The sequence below is a fragment of the Protopterus annectens genome, chromosome 3.part1 (assembly GCF_019279795.1).
Source record: "Protopterus annectens isolate FY-2018-M chromosome 3.part1, PAN1.0, whole genome shotgun sequence".
Taxonomy (NCBI): domain Eukaryota; kingdom Metazoa; phylum Chordata; order Ceratodontiformes; family Protopteridae; genus Protopterus; species Protopterus annectens.
In genome coordinates this window covers 1,004,130,629-1,004,144,074 of record NC_056732.1, presented here as the reverse complement: position 1 = coordinate 1,004,144,074, position 13,446 = coordinate 1,004,130,629, and the positions used below count along the sequence as shown (strand labels likewise).

Genomic DNA, 13,446 nt, shown 5'->3' with positions numbered 1-13,446 from the left:
AGTACAAGCCCACTGATCAAACTCTGATGTTGTGAGGACTGGTCTACATTAGTACAGTATGTTACTTTACTGCATTCCAACTCTGCTGTCTAAATTTCACATTATTCTACTTTCAAGTATATTGCAGCCCTGCTTTGGTAGGCAGCTCTCTTTGCATCTTTCTGCCCAAGTCCTTGGTTTCTCTTGTTATAGTGATGCTTCTGCAGTCTACCCTTAGCCATCCTTGACATTTTTCCTTTCATGGGGCATTTCTTTTTCATTCATTTTTTAAGAAACTTTTTATTAACTTCATGGAACATTTCTCTGCATATATGTTGCTGTAAACTGCATCAGTGCATTGTCATTGTAGTTTTCCCATTTGTGCATGTGGCCTCTCATTGCCTAGCACTGGTGCTTGGGCACATTCAGTGTTTACATCTGCTGCTTGTAGGTTAGTCTGGCTATGAGTAGGTCTGACAGAATCTGACCATGGTTCTGTACTGTGGTCACTGTGACTAGCTGCCCATCACGCATGATGGCATGACAACATACATGGGAGATAAGCATTGAAGCTCAACACACACACACACACACACACACACACACACACACACACACACACACACACACACACACACACACACACACACACACAATGTACCAAAGATCACAGATGTGGCTTTTCTGAATCCCAGGGGAGACATAGAATTAAATGAAAAATTATCATGAGTTTCCACAATTGTCCCATAATGCTTTATCTATGCCATGGGGTGTCTGTATAAATATGTTGTACTAATTCTCTGGTAAAGTCATCTTTTTGCATTTTTATATTATAGCTTGTCTATTTCTAGTACTTTTATGCCAAAAAAGTATCATTACAGTGGCAGAAAAAATGTTGATTCATATACATGCTGGAAAGTTTTATGCTTCATATTAAATGACAGAAGACGTGTGTTAACTATTAATATTTTTCTACTGTCCTTACCCGAAGAATGAAAAGTGGCCTTTTTTCATATGATTTTCCGATGGAGAACATATGTACAAGGTCTGAATAGGTCTTATTCATGTCATACATCCAGTTTTGAATCTGAAATGCAAATAAGTATGTGAAATATTTTGTGTGATACTTCAGGTGCAATGATTTGCCTCATGTTGTAGGAATATTTTTTTTTTATTTATAACTAACCAGATAAACTTGATCATTTACTAATGTGTTGTCTTTCTCAAAAATAATACAAACGTGGTTATATACTGAAACACTCCAACAACCACTACAAAAAACAAGAAAAAAAAATATATAAAGCAGATGCATTTTGTGTGGCAAAATTTCAGTTTAAGGCAGGTGTATTGTAATACATTTCTAGTACGTACATATTTACCTGTGACTGTTAACAAAAAAAAATGCCTACATTATTCCAGTTGATTAAAAAGTAGACATTTATGTGTAAAGGACCTGAAGGACAGGAACCCTGCAGCCGCAGCAGCTGTTGCTTAATAATCACATAAAAGCACTTTGCTACAGAGAAGTGGAGCCCAGAAGTCCTGGGTTTGATTAACTGTCCTGGCTCTTGAAAATCTGGCTTGGGAAACAGAAAACAAGTGGCATTTTTTAGGCTGACCTATCCCAAGTGAGGGTACTTTGGTTGCTGCTGCATATCTATTTATTTATTTTTTTTGCTTCACTGAGATCTAGTCTTGCATGGTCTACTACCATATTGTATCATCCTATTGGTTCCATGAACCATGGTAACTCCCCCCTCCAGCATGACGCTTGACAGGAGGCCTTCATTCTGGACTGCCCGTACACATGGAGAGATGGCCAATTCCCCAATGTGCAGGTTCTAAAGGGTGTGAGCCACTGTATGCAAACAATGGGACTGGGCCTGGTTAGAAGCTTTCATACTGTAGTTTAGTAATAATACTAATACTACTACTAATAATAATAATAACAATCCTATATGTTAACCAGGTAGGCTCAGTGGACACACAGTCTGCTTTTAGGGTGACCTAGGGGCAACATTTGGTTAAATAACTTGCTCAAGGTCACACACATGGCAAATAAGGGTTGTGAGAATCAAATACTGTACCACAGGAATTGCAGCTTGGAACTTTAACTGCTGTGCCATCTGCCAAACAAAAAAGAATCATTATCATCCTTGGGTGGTCCCTCCAAGCAACAGGAGAAACATGAGGCAAGAAGTGTCTATGTTACATTTTAGTTTATTAACAGCTCGTGACAGGCATTGTGGGTGTGACTTAGTGCAGGTTTTCTTCTTTTTTTAATCCCTAACGGTTAAACATGCAATCTTACCATGAGGATAATGTGCCCACTCATGTGGCAATCTTACCATGAGGATAATGTCCCCACTCATGTGGCAATGTGCCCCTTTATGAACACTCATCTACAGCAGCATCCTGTTTTGGCCGTGGTATCTTTATTGCAGCTTGCAAACCAGCCATGTCTCCTGCATGTCCCCTCATCTAGAAGATGTAAGCAGGCCAATGCCTTATAATTCCTCTTCCAGCTGTTCAGTTCCAACAGGCATCTGAGCCACTATTATTGTTATTATTATTATTACAGTTATTCTGTAGTGTAATACCCCCAAGATGTGCGTTAGCAAATCCTACCCACAAGAAAGCTAACCACGCTTACAGGAGCACTGGCAAAAGCAGTTAATCACACCCACAATGTTTGTCACAAACCATTAATAAACTAAAGTGTAATGTAGAGGCATCTTCCTTCAGGTTTGTACTGTTGTTTTTAGGCACCATTCTTGTTTACCGACTGTCCTGCCACTGGATTCTACCTAAGCCTAGAACAAACAGAGCTGGATGCACTTATTGGCACATTATCTGAAAGGAGTGTATTTATTACTGATAAGACTGAGGACATGCAATGGTCCAGATATGGTTCTGGTTCAGTGTTGTATTGCTTCCGCAGTGGAGTGAAATATGAGAGGACAATGTCTGTACCAGTAATTTACCAGACTGCATTCTCTACCCCGGCCCTAAACAGTTTCAGCTTTAGTCCCCGGTATGTTTCCTTAATAAGTGAATGTATTCCTTGTATAATGAATAGGGAACCTTTCAGATGATTTAAGTGTATTCTATAATTTATTACATGAATGATCGCATGGCATGGCATTTACTGACATCATCTCCATCAATGATACCACGCCTGTCAATAAATAGTGGAACGGCCAAACCTGTGTGAATTTCATTGGAGATATTACATTACACAATAACTGTCAAACTGGGGTCACCTGACTTACAGTCAGGGCTTTATCCCCCTATGCCATGGAGCTAGCTTGAATGCACACCTCACAGAAGAGGTCCTACACTGGAAAACATCCATAGAATTCCACAAATTACATCTCTGAACATTGCATACATGGGACTTGCATTATGGATGTAAGGAATAACAATCAAATAAAAAATACTCTACAGTATAGTAGGATGATGCTGCACTTAGATGCTTTGATGTCTTCTCCAGCTCTGATTATCAGATTAGGCGCAGGAGAAAAAGGTGGCTTCAGGGACCCAGGGACTGGGGAGAGGATCAGGTCAGAACAGATGGTGGTCAGCTCTATGGGGAGCAAAATTAAAAAAAAAGTAGTACATTGATTTGCAGATGTGGGAATCCATGGATTGCTAATTCTACAATAGCTGTGGATACTTCTGCACAGCAATATATTCCTGGTGCTATATACAGAAAGTGAAGATGCTGAGTGACTTGTAGTTACACACCTACAGATATAACATTCTTATTCTCGCAGTGTAAGTATAGCCACAACAGAAGCCACAGTACTCGCATTTCAGTAGCATTTCCACATGCTTATAGGTCTGGGGCACCACTGCCTGTGTTAGCACATCTTTGCCATTTATATAGTGCACTTTCAACTGCAGGTCTCACAGACATTTTCTTCTGGCAAAAAACATGATATTAAGAGATAAACTCTGCTTTTATCTGCAGCACCATGTACTTCTATGCTGGCTGTACAGCATCACGTATAAGCCAATCGCAGCTTGAATATCTACCTTCGAAAAAGAGTGAAAGTTCTATGCATTTCTGAACTGATGGATCTGTTTGCTTGGTGGAAGAAAGCCATGCATAAACAACTGTTATTGTGGAAGTGCAGATGGAAGCAAGAACCTACAGAGCTGCAACAACACACACACATATAATAAGCAAAAATGCAGCATGAAAGAACTAGTGGTTCACTGTTATTGGAAACCCCTTGAACTGGCTACAGGTGTTTTTCTACCTCTGTCTTTTATGTATGCCCTTTGTGACTGGCATCATAATTCAGAATTGAGAGCTCACTAATTCTCATTTCTTAGTTTCTACAAAACCACTTGCATTCTTTCTACGTATTATTAACATAAAAAACACATCTTAAGCATCTTATTTGGGATGCTAGATCTGGTCAATTTTCTAATGAATACTGGATTTATTTAACTTAAGCAAATAAGGCAGGTACCTGGTAGCCCTGCTAGAAGAAGTAAGAAGCACAATAAGCCAATATTGCTCTGACAGATTCTGAATTATTTTTCTTTTATCCTGTAAATTCACTAAATGTATCTGGGGATTTTTTGGTCATCAGTGTGTATACAAATGAAGCTTCTGTTACACTCTTAGATGACTGGTCTCCACATATAAATTATACAAAACCACATAATGGGAATTCTGAGCCATTAGTGTTTGGAGCATCATTTTAGACCTTTTAGGCCTACATTGTTTTACAGCCTTTTTATTACTGCATTTAAATATGTATTACATAATTTATGCTCTTAAAGGGAAACATTATCCTAGTAAATTTACTTTTTGACTCAATGGGATACAATATTCTGCATCAACTCATAAACAATAATTATTAACATTTACCTTGTAATTATCTCCCTCCAGTTACAGACTATAACCATGTTTCAGCATGTTGTTTGGAATACCAATGTCCCTGCACAGTGGTGTAGCTAGTATGGGTGAAGAAGATAGTTACATCAGGTGCAAAGTACTAGGGAGCATGATCAGTAGATGCTGACTGGGCTTCATTGCAGGGCTTTACTGACATTCAAATGCCAGAATTACATTTGTAATCAGAACTGAAATGCTTAGTGCTCTTTATGTAGCATAAACTTCAGAAAGCTGTTTGCTACATGTAGTAAGCATTTTGCTACAGTTTAAAAAGGAAAGAAGTTTTTTTTAACTGAAGCTCTTTAGCACTCCAGATGTGGCATAAAATATAGCAGCTGCTTGCTATTTGTAGCAAGCAAGACCAAGCAAGCAAGGAAAGACCATTTTTTAGAACTAAAACACTTGGTGTGGGGGACTACACTGTTTCCAGAAAAGCTAGCTAAACCTCTGCCCCTGTATCATGCTTTCACAAAGTTTCCACTGCACCTGGTTTTCTCCAAAAAACACAGTAGACTGTGGAGTTAATTGCCAGTGCCCAGTTTATTCAGTTACATATCCATCACAAAGTCTACCTGAGTGAGACTGACATCTACCACTTGGTTTGTTGTTCTTGTTGACATACTGTACTAGACAGAACTCCTTCCTAAACTCTAAATCTTTCCTTAACTATCTAAAGCTGCAAATCTACAGAATCTGTATTGAAATTATTTTATTCCACAGTTGTATTGTTTTGAACCACGTAACACAAAATTGTATTGATGCTTTATATTCGAATAAAAAGTCTAGTTACTGAGTGAGGTATAGTTACTAAGTAAAACATGCATAGCCATATCTAAATGCAATCAGAATGAAATAGTCATTGATTTGGTTGTGGTGGAGTTACTGCCTATGTATCTGAGAGCAACAAGTAGAAATGAATTATTGTGACCATTCTTTCTTTCACTTTCATCACAAGCTGACATTACAGGGGGTACACAGAATGTAGCTATCTTTTGAGGAGTGTGGAAGTAGGCTGTGTGGGGCACTTCAAGGCATTTGCAAGATCACTATCAAATGGCCATTGATATCTTTTGTGGAGCACGTTATGCATGAAAGTAAACGACTGTTACACGGTTACTGTTAAATATCGTTGATATGGCTCTTCTGGCAGGTGGCCAATATATGTAGCTGACAGCAACAACGTCAGGTACATTACTGTGGCCATTATATGTATGTGATTTCTTAACAGTCAAAGGTGGTCTACCCCTTTAGAAAGGCCACATTCCATCAAGATATTATATATGTGAGACAAGTTAATGCTAGTGCTTGCTGTATTTTAGAAACATTATAGGGTCATTATCCATATTTTGACATTCAAGTTGTTACTATAATACTACTATAATAATGTCACATTAATTAATTAGTTAATTAATTGTTTGTAGTATGATGTAGCTGTTGATTGAGTGTACTAGTCTTCATGTAGCCCTCATGGTCATTTGAGTTTGAGGCTGCTGCTCTAGCCCAGGCTGTTGATAGTTTTTCAGCAGAGATGATGACAATAGATCTAATAGTAACAGTCATCAGCTACTGTTGGTCTCCAGTCAGCCTGTTTGGATGCCTTAGGTGCATGATCCCTAACGTCAAAGGTACATATGATAAGTGGTTTTGACAATAATTATAGCTTAAAAGTAGATAAGCCAAAGGTGGAATTATCTACTTTTGGGTTCCATTGTTGTTTGCTGCTTCGTTTGGAATAATTATAGCTTAAACATTACAAGAAACAATTATGAAAGGAATTTAATGAGATATATAAACTTTCTGTTTTTTTCAGCCATATCCTATGTGTCATTCTTGCTTTTTAGGGTGTCATAAGTGTACACTGTGTAATGCTGGTATGCAATTAAGGCAGCATAAATGTCATCTAAACATTTCAGAGATATATGCAATCGACAGTTTAAAGCAAACTACAGTTTAATTATTTAAATTGTAGTTGTTTTTTTTTGTATTATATTTAAAGACTGTAAAATGTTTTGAAATACTTTGGAGCTTTTCTCTCTGGGCCTTATCTGAAAATGGGCTTCTGCCCAGTTAGACTTTCCTGGTAATCAAATGACAATAAATAAATAGATAAATAAATAAATATGTGTATAATGCTGAACGACCAGGTATGCAACTGTACATCAAGAACTGCAGTGTGCAGTAAAAAGGGGTAAAGGCAGTGGCGGCTGGTGACTTCAAATCAAAGGGGGGCTGCAGGAGACAGCTGAATGGGCGGGGTCAATGGGAAGGGGTGCGGCCAACTAGAAAGGGGAGGAGCTATGCTTAAAACCACAAAAAAACTAACTAAATACACTGCCCTGGGTGCCAAACCGTCATTATGAGAGTCCAATCAAGACAAAATGAAGTGTAGAAGAATAAAAATATTTCAGTGCATTGGCTGCATGACAGCTTACTTAATATCTAGATGGAAACAAAAAGGTTGTGAGGCATGAAAAAATAAATTACTTTTTAAATACATTAATGGAATGCCAGTCAAAATCAAGTATAAGAAAAACAAGCAGCACTCAAACCACTTCTTGCACTGCAGTTCTAATTATAATTTATATTGAGCTTTATTAAAGTACCAAGTAACATGCTGAAAGTAGAAATCTCTGATGCCCCCACTTGTAAAAATGTTTCTTATCCAAAAAAAGACCTGCTGCCTGACAACTATCTACTTGATTCATGGGGTAAACATGATAAAAGTAAAAAATGAAAAGCAAACAAGAAATAAGCTCAAGATACATTGCTTAAAAATATTACTGTACAGGTTATGGACCACACGATTGGCATTCTGTTTAGTTTACAGGTAAAGCCTGCAGAGATGACTGGAAGTCTCCAAGTGTAATGAGCTTCTTAAAATAATGTAATCCTGTCCTTTATTACAAATACTGTCATATGCATTTCAATACCCAAGGCGTATACATTATCTAGTTAAGTATTCTCTACATGGCAACAACAGAAAGGCTTTCAATGTTGGCAATTCTTTAACAGTATGTTTATTAAAGCTTACTTGCATCTTACAATCTCAGCCAAGCTTACCTGATGGTCATTAAAGTATTGCTACTTAAAACACAGAGCAACAGGCACTTTGAGTAACAAGCATAAATCAACAGTACAAAAAATATGACAGAAACCAGACCATTCTGCAAAAATCAAGGACAGATGAAAAGCCACTCTAGAACTTGTGTCTACCTTGGATGGGGGGGATACTCTGCACATTTACACTGCATAACTACTCCTTGCCTTGCTTCGACACATCCAGAGTCACTACATGGGGGAGTGGGGTGCAACAAGTATGTCACAATTTGAAATGTCTCTGGCTGACTGTGATGGCCCTGACACATTTGTCATACCTCTCAACCTCAGAGCAAGAAATCTGGACAAAGCCATACATAGAAGTGGGACAAAGGCCCAAAAATAAGGACAATTTTTAAATATTGCTCTTATAAACTTAGAAAGATAATAGAATAGGTCTTGCATTAGTATGAATTTTCTGAATGGTATGAAATCTGAAACTCAAATGTCTGTCATTATTTTCTAACTTCAGTCTTTAATGATTTGTCACTAATTTGCCAAAAAACCCCACAATTTTATGAAAAATGGACCAAAAATGTGATGTAAAAATATAAAATAGCCACATGATACAGCTGGGAACCTGTCAAAAAAGGGACACTTTAATATTAGTACTGCTAACTTGAGCAGCCGACAAAATAAAAGAATCTACATGCATTTCTAAAATAAAAGTAATCTATAACTCTGATTATTACAGTTATTTCTTAATTGTAAACCCTCCATGTTTTCTTCCAAAATTGCTATTTTGCGGGGGGATTATTAAAGGAAGAGCAACATTTTGAGCCAAAATCAGGGACAGTTGAGAGGTTTGGCTATGCCTAATTCTATAAAGCAATTTATTTGCATGTACCTCTCAACCTGTTAATGCAATAAATCTGGACAAGGCCAAAAATGTTGGGGGGGGGAGGACATATAAACAGTACTAAAAATTGCTCTTGTATAGAAGAACAGGTCTTACACTTCAGCATGCATTTTTCTGAAGGTTATGAAGTGTGAAACTCAGTTTGTCATTATTTAGTGACTTCATTCCTAAATGATTTGCCAGAAAACCAAAATTTTATGAGGAACAAACCAAAAATAAGAAGCAAAAATCTATTCATTCTTTGAAAATCTGGACAGTTGGGAGGTATAGTTCAGCTGGGGCTGTCTAAGTTTGCCACCCTTCCCCCTCACAAAATCATGGTTGAATGGAGCCTCCCCCTGCAGCCATTCCAATGATCCATTACTTGGCTATTTGACTCAATTTACCATAAACACTAATGTGCATACTGATTTACTTCTATGGTGATTTGGACTTCATTTGAAAGTTTTATTTTGCATTTTACAGCACAAACACTAAGACATCTGCTAAACAAACTTAGCATTAAAACTTCTCTGCCCTTGAAACTCACATTCATTGAAACAGCATTGAAACCCACATTCAAAGAAAATACATTTTACCAGTGGCAGACAAAGATTAATTCTGGGCTGTTTTCAAATCATAGGCCCCTTGCATATGAAACATACATGTGCTCTTTGATACACCTTCCTATTGTTTTGAACATTTTTCCAGTAAACTATGAAACAAAATGCATGCACCAATAATGACAAGACTGCCCAATTCAGAACATTTCCATCATAAAAGTCTACTCAAACTTCTACAGTCCACCATTATCAGTAAATATGCACAATTCTACAGTCCACCATTATCAGTAAATATGCACAATTCTACAGTCCACCATTATCAGTAAATATGCACAATCTCTGAAGTAAAAAAGTCATCTAAATAATTCCACATTAAATAAATCTGTAACTAATGAAGAGGTTGCTGCTAGCAAACACTTTTATATTTCATGGTTTCATCGAAAAATAAAGTGTCTGATGCCCCTGAGGAATAAATTGCCTATATTACATTAAAATGATAAGCTAATAATATTGCAATAGGAAATGGATGGCAAACTGATAACAGGCTCATAGTTAGTATCTTAACTTTTTCAGTACGGCAGCATTCACCCCTTGTGGGAGTAGAACCAACAACCTTCTGCATCAAAAGCAAGTACACAACCTGTTGTGCTATTAACAATGCAAACTGACTTAGCATAAGCAACACTAAACTTCTCTTCCCCTGCAGCTCTCAGCTCCTTGTAAATTCTACTCAATACTCAACTGCATCTCAACTTCGCTGCACAAGAAATCTGGAAAAAGCCACATTTATGGGGGGGGGGGGTTAAATGCCCAAAAAACAGGGACACATTAAACATTGCTTGTATAATCTTGGAAAGTTGCTAGAATAAAATGTTGTGTTACCACCATGCATTTTACTGCCAAGGTCCCTGTGCAAAAGAGTCAGAGCAACATATCACTACGCCAAATCAGCTGCTTTGTGAAAGAGCGGAAGACTGAAACTTAAATGGCTATCATTTAATAATTTCAGTTCTCACCATAGCTGTCAACCTCTTAGCACAAAACACCTGGACAAACCCAGTAATGAGGGAATACAGCCCTCAAACATATTCAGTGAATTCAGTTCTTGCCATAGCTATCAACCTTAGCACAAAAAACCTGGACAAAGCCAATAATGGGGTAATACAGTCCCAAAAATAAGGACACATTTCAAATATTCATCTTATAAACTTAGAAAATTGCTAGAAAATTGCTAGAATAAAAGGTTGTGTTACTATGTATTTTCTGAAGAATATTAAGTCTAAAATTCAAATGCCTGTCAATTTTACTTCTGACGGAACAAAAACAATTTTCAGCAGAGGCCCAGGGAGAAATACTGCAGACACATCTTTGTAAAATGGCAGGACACCAGAGCAAATCTACAGAAACACAGGGATGAGATGCAGACTCCACACAGAAGGCACCCCAGCCAAGAATCAAACAGAAAACCTATAGCTGTGAAGCAACAATGCTACCACTGTGCCATCAAACATGTAAGGGATTAAACATTCAGAAACCTGAAGTCTGAAATTCAAATGCCTGTCAATTTTATTTAACATTTGTTAATCAGGACAGTCTGATTTGGAACAAAAAACAATTTTCAGCAGAGGCCCAGGAAGAAATAATGCAGACATGTCTTTGTAACATGGGAGGACACAAAAGCAAACCCACACAAACACCGGGAGAAGATGCAGACCCCACACATAAGGCATCCCAGGCAAGAATCAAATCTGAGAATCTGCAGCTGTGAGGCAACAATGCTACCACTGCACCATCAAATATCAAGCATTGCAACATTTAGAAACCACAGATATTATGAGGAACAGATCAGATCAAATATGAGGCAAAAATCTGCATTTTTTTTTTTTTTACAAATGGTGGTGGGTAGGGAATTCAGGTCCTTAACACCTGCATACAAGGTACAGGGTTCAATCCTGAGGTATTCCCTACCCCACCACCATGAGTTTGTTCTAGCCACAAGTATATAGCAACTGGGGCATTTACACACACACACACACACACACACACACTTCTGTATACATACATGTAAACATTTTCAGATTCTGTGAAAATGACTGCCAATATTACAAATTATATGTACTCTGTGTATGCAGTAGCTTATGAAAAACAAAGTACGATAAACAGTAGCAGTACAATTCCTAAACAAGCCGACAGAAATATATTACCAGAAATAAGAATTTTTAAACTAATATGTCACTACTAGTAAAGCTTTTCATGATATTACAGGTAGACTGACTTATGATTTCACTACACTTCTCTTTCATAGTGTCTAAAATGGCAAACAAATAAGTGTTCTGCATGCACTGTCTACAGTGGTGACATTAGACTGAATGCTAGCAAAAGACCTAATACCATTTGTCTGAAACCAAACGTCTAAAAACTTTATACTGAAGCTGTATTCCTCTTGTACCTCCATGTAATGAGCTGTGCCCCACACGCCTAATAATAAATTGTCACTCAGAGGTCAGGCAGTCCTGCAGATGACAAATATGTTTGATTTTGCTGAGAAAACAATGCATTTTCTTTTAGCACAAAGCTGTGTGACCTTGGTGTGAGTATGAATTAGTAAATAGTTCTAAGGGGATATGCAGGTAGACTCCTTGGAAATATATATATATATGAGAATGTATAGTTTGTAAAATGTATATTAGAGAATTTTCATTTTTTTTTTCTGTGATTTGGTTTCAGTCATATGGCATTCAGTTTAATTTTACAATCAACTGCTTGACTTTCTCTATCCTGCTTTTAAAAATGCAACAATTTTATCGGAAATAAATATAATCTTATTCCTTGCTTTGTTTTGCAATAGCATGTACTTTTTATTTTCTAAATCAGTAGAAACCTCTCAGGATGAGATCTTGTGTAATAGATGCTAAGGATTATGAGACATAAATAAATCACTTGCTATGTTTTGTTTTGTAAGGGGTGTCAGTACAGCTACAGCAAGAAATTCAGCGCTGAAGAAAAACTAGATTATGGTGAAGACAATTATTTATCTGTTATGGGGCCAACCCGTTTCCTTGATGAGAGTATATCTATTCAGTGTAAACTACAATTTAATATTTCCTGATGCTGTGAAATTATCAGATATTGTCAGCAGACTTTTTACAACATATTCTCAAAAAATGGAATCATAAGGGTAACTGTGTCATATAAATGTCCACAGAATGCAAGCTTATGAGTTTAAAAGATTTTCAGAACATCAGACGTTTCAGTATGTTACATCAAAGCTACATTATCCTCAGCCAAATGACCAAGTGGAAAGTCTTACAAACTGTAAACATTTTGAGAACATTAGAGAACAATTGCACAGACTGCTATGAGTCTCATCTTCTATCTTTACTATAGTACAGAAATACTCCATCCTAAGAGACAAGTGTTTTGCTTAAGTCTCATGGACTGAAAGGCAAAATTCCCCCTATATTTATATCATTGACACTTTCTGAAAAATCACTATTCGGTACAAGAAAAACATTATCAGTAAAAAAAAAAACTAGTTTTATTCTGAGCCATTTTATTCTTTAGAAAAGGGAGATAAAGTAAAGTAAAGATTTATCAGAATTATGTAAGACAGCCAGAAGCAGTAGCATTCAGAGAGTATGATCATCCAAGATTATTGATCACCTGCATTTTGTGCACACAAACTGAAATGCAATCCTCCCCCACAACTCAACTATGTCATTGTTAATTTTTGAAAATCACCATTAGGTATAGGAAAAGAAGAATCAGTAAAAAAAAACTAGTTTAATTATGACAGATACTGAAGACATTTCTTGTTTAAAAGAGAGATAAAGTCAAGATTCATCATATATGAAGAAAGGCAGCCAGAACCAATAGCAGTCAGACAGCATGATCATCCAAAATTATTGAGTATCTGTATTTCACACAAAAAGCATCTCAGAAGAAACAGTAGTATCTGCTCAAGCCAAACATGTCTCATACAGGGATAGATGTACACCATGATACTCAAAAAGAACTACAGCATTGAAGTGGCAAATATCAGGTCTGTCCACATTGAT

General features: G+C 37.1%; 1 protein-coding gene across 2 annotated transcripts in view; it reads right to left on the bottom strand.

Annotated features, from left to right (window-relative positions):
• The window catches only part of CPA6 (carboxypeptidase A6), a 1,209,807-nt gene that overhangs the window by 424,888 nt on the left and 771,473 nt on the right, over positions 1-13,446 (bottom strand). For both annotated transcript variants that reach the window (XM_044067161.1, XM_044067162.1), the window contains one exon: positions 965-1,066. In XM_044067161.1, the coding sequence (XP_043923096.1) occupies positions 965-1,066 (102 nt within the window). The remainder of the gene's footprint in view (positions 1-964; positions 1,067-13,446) is intronic.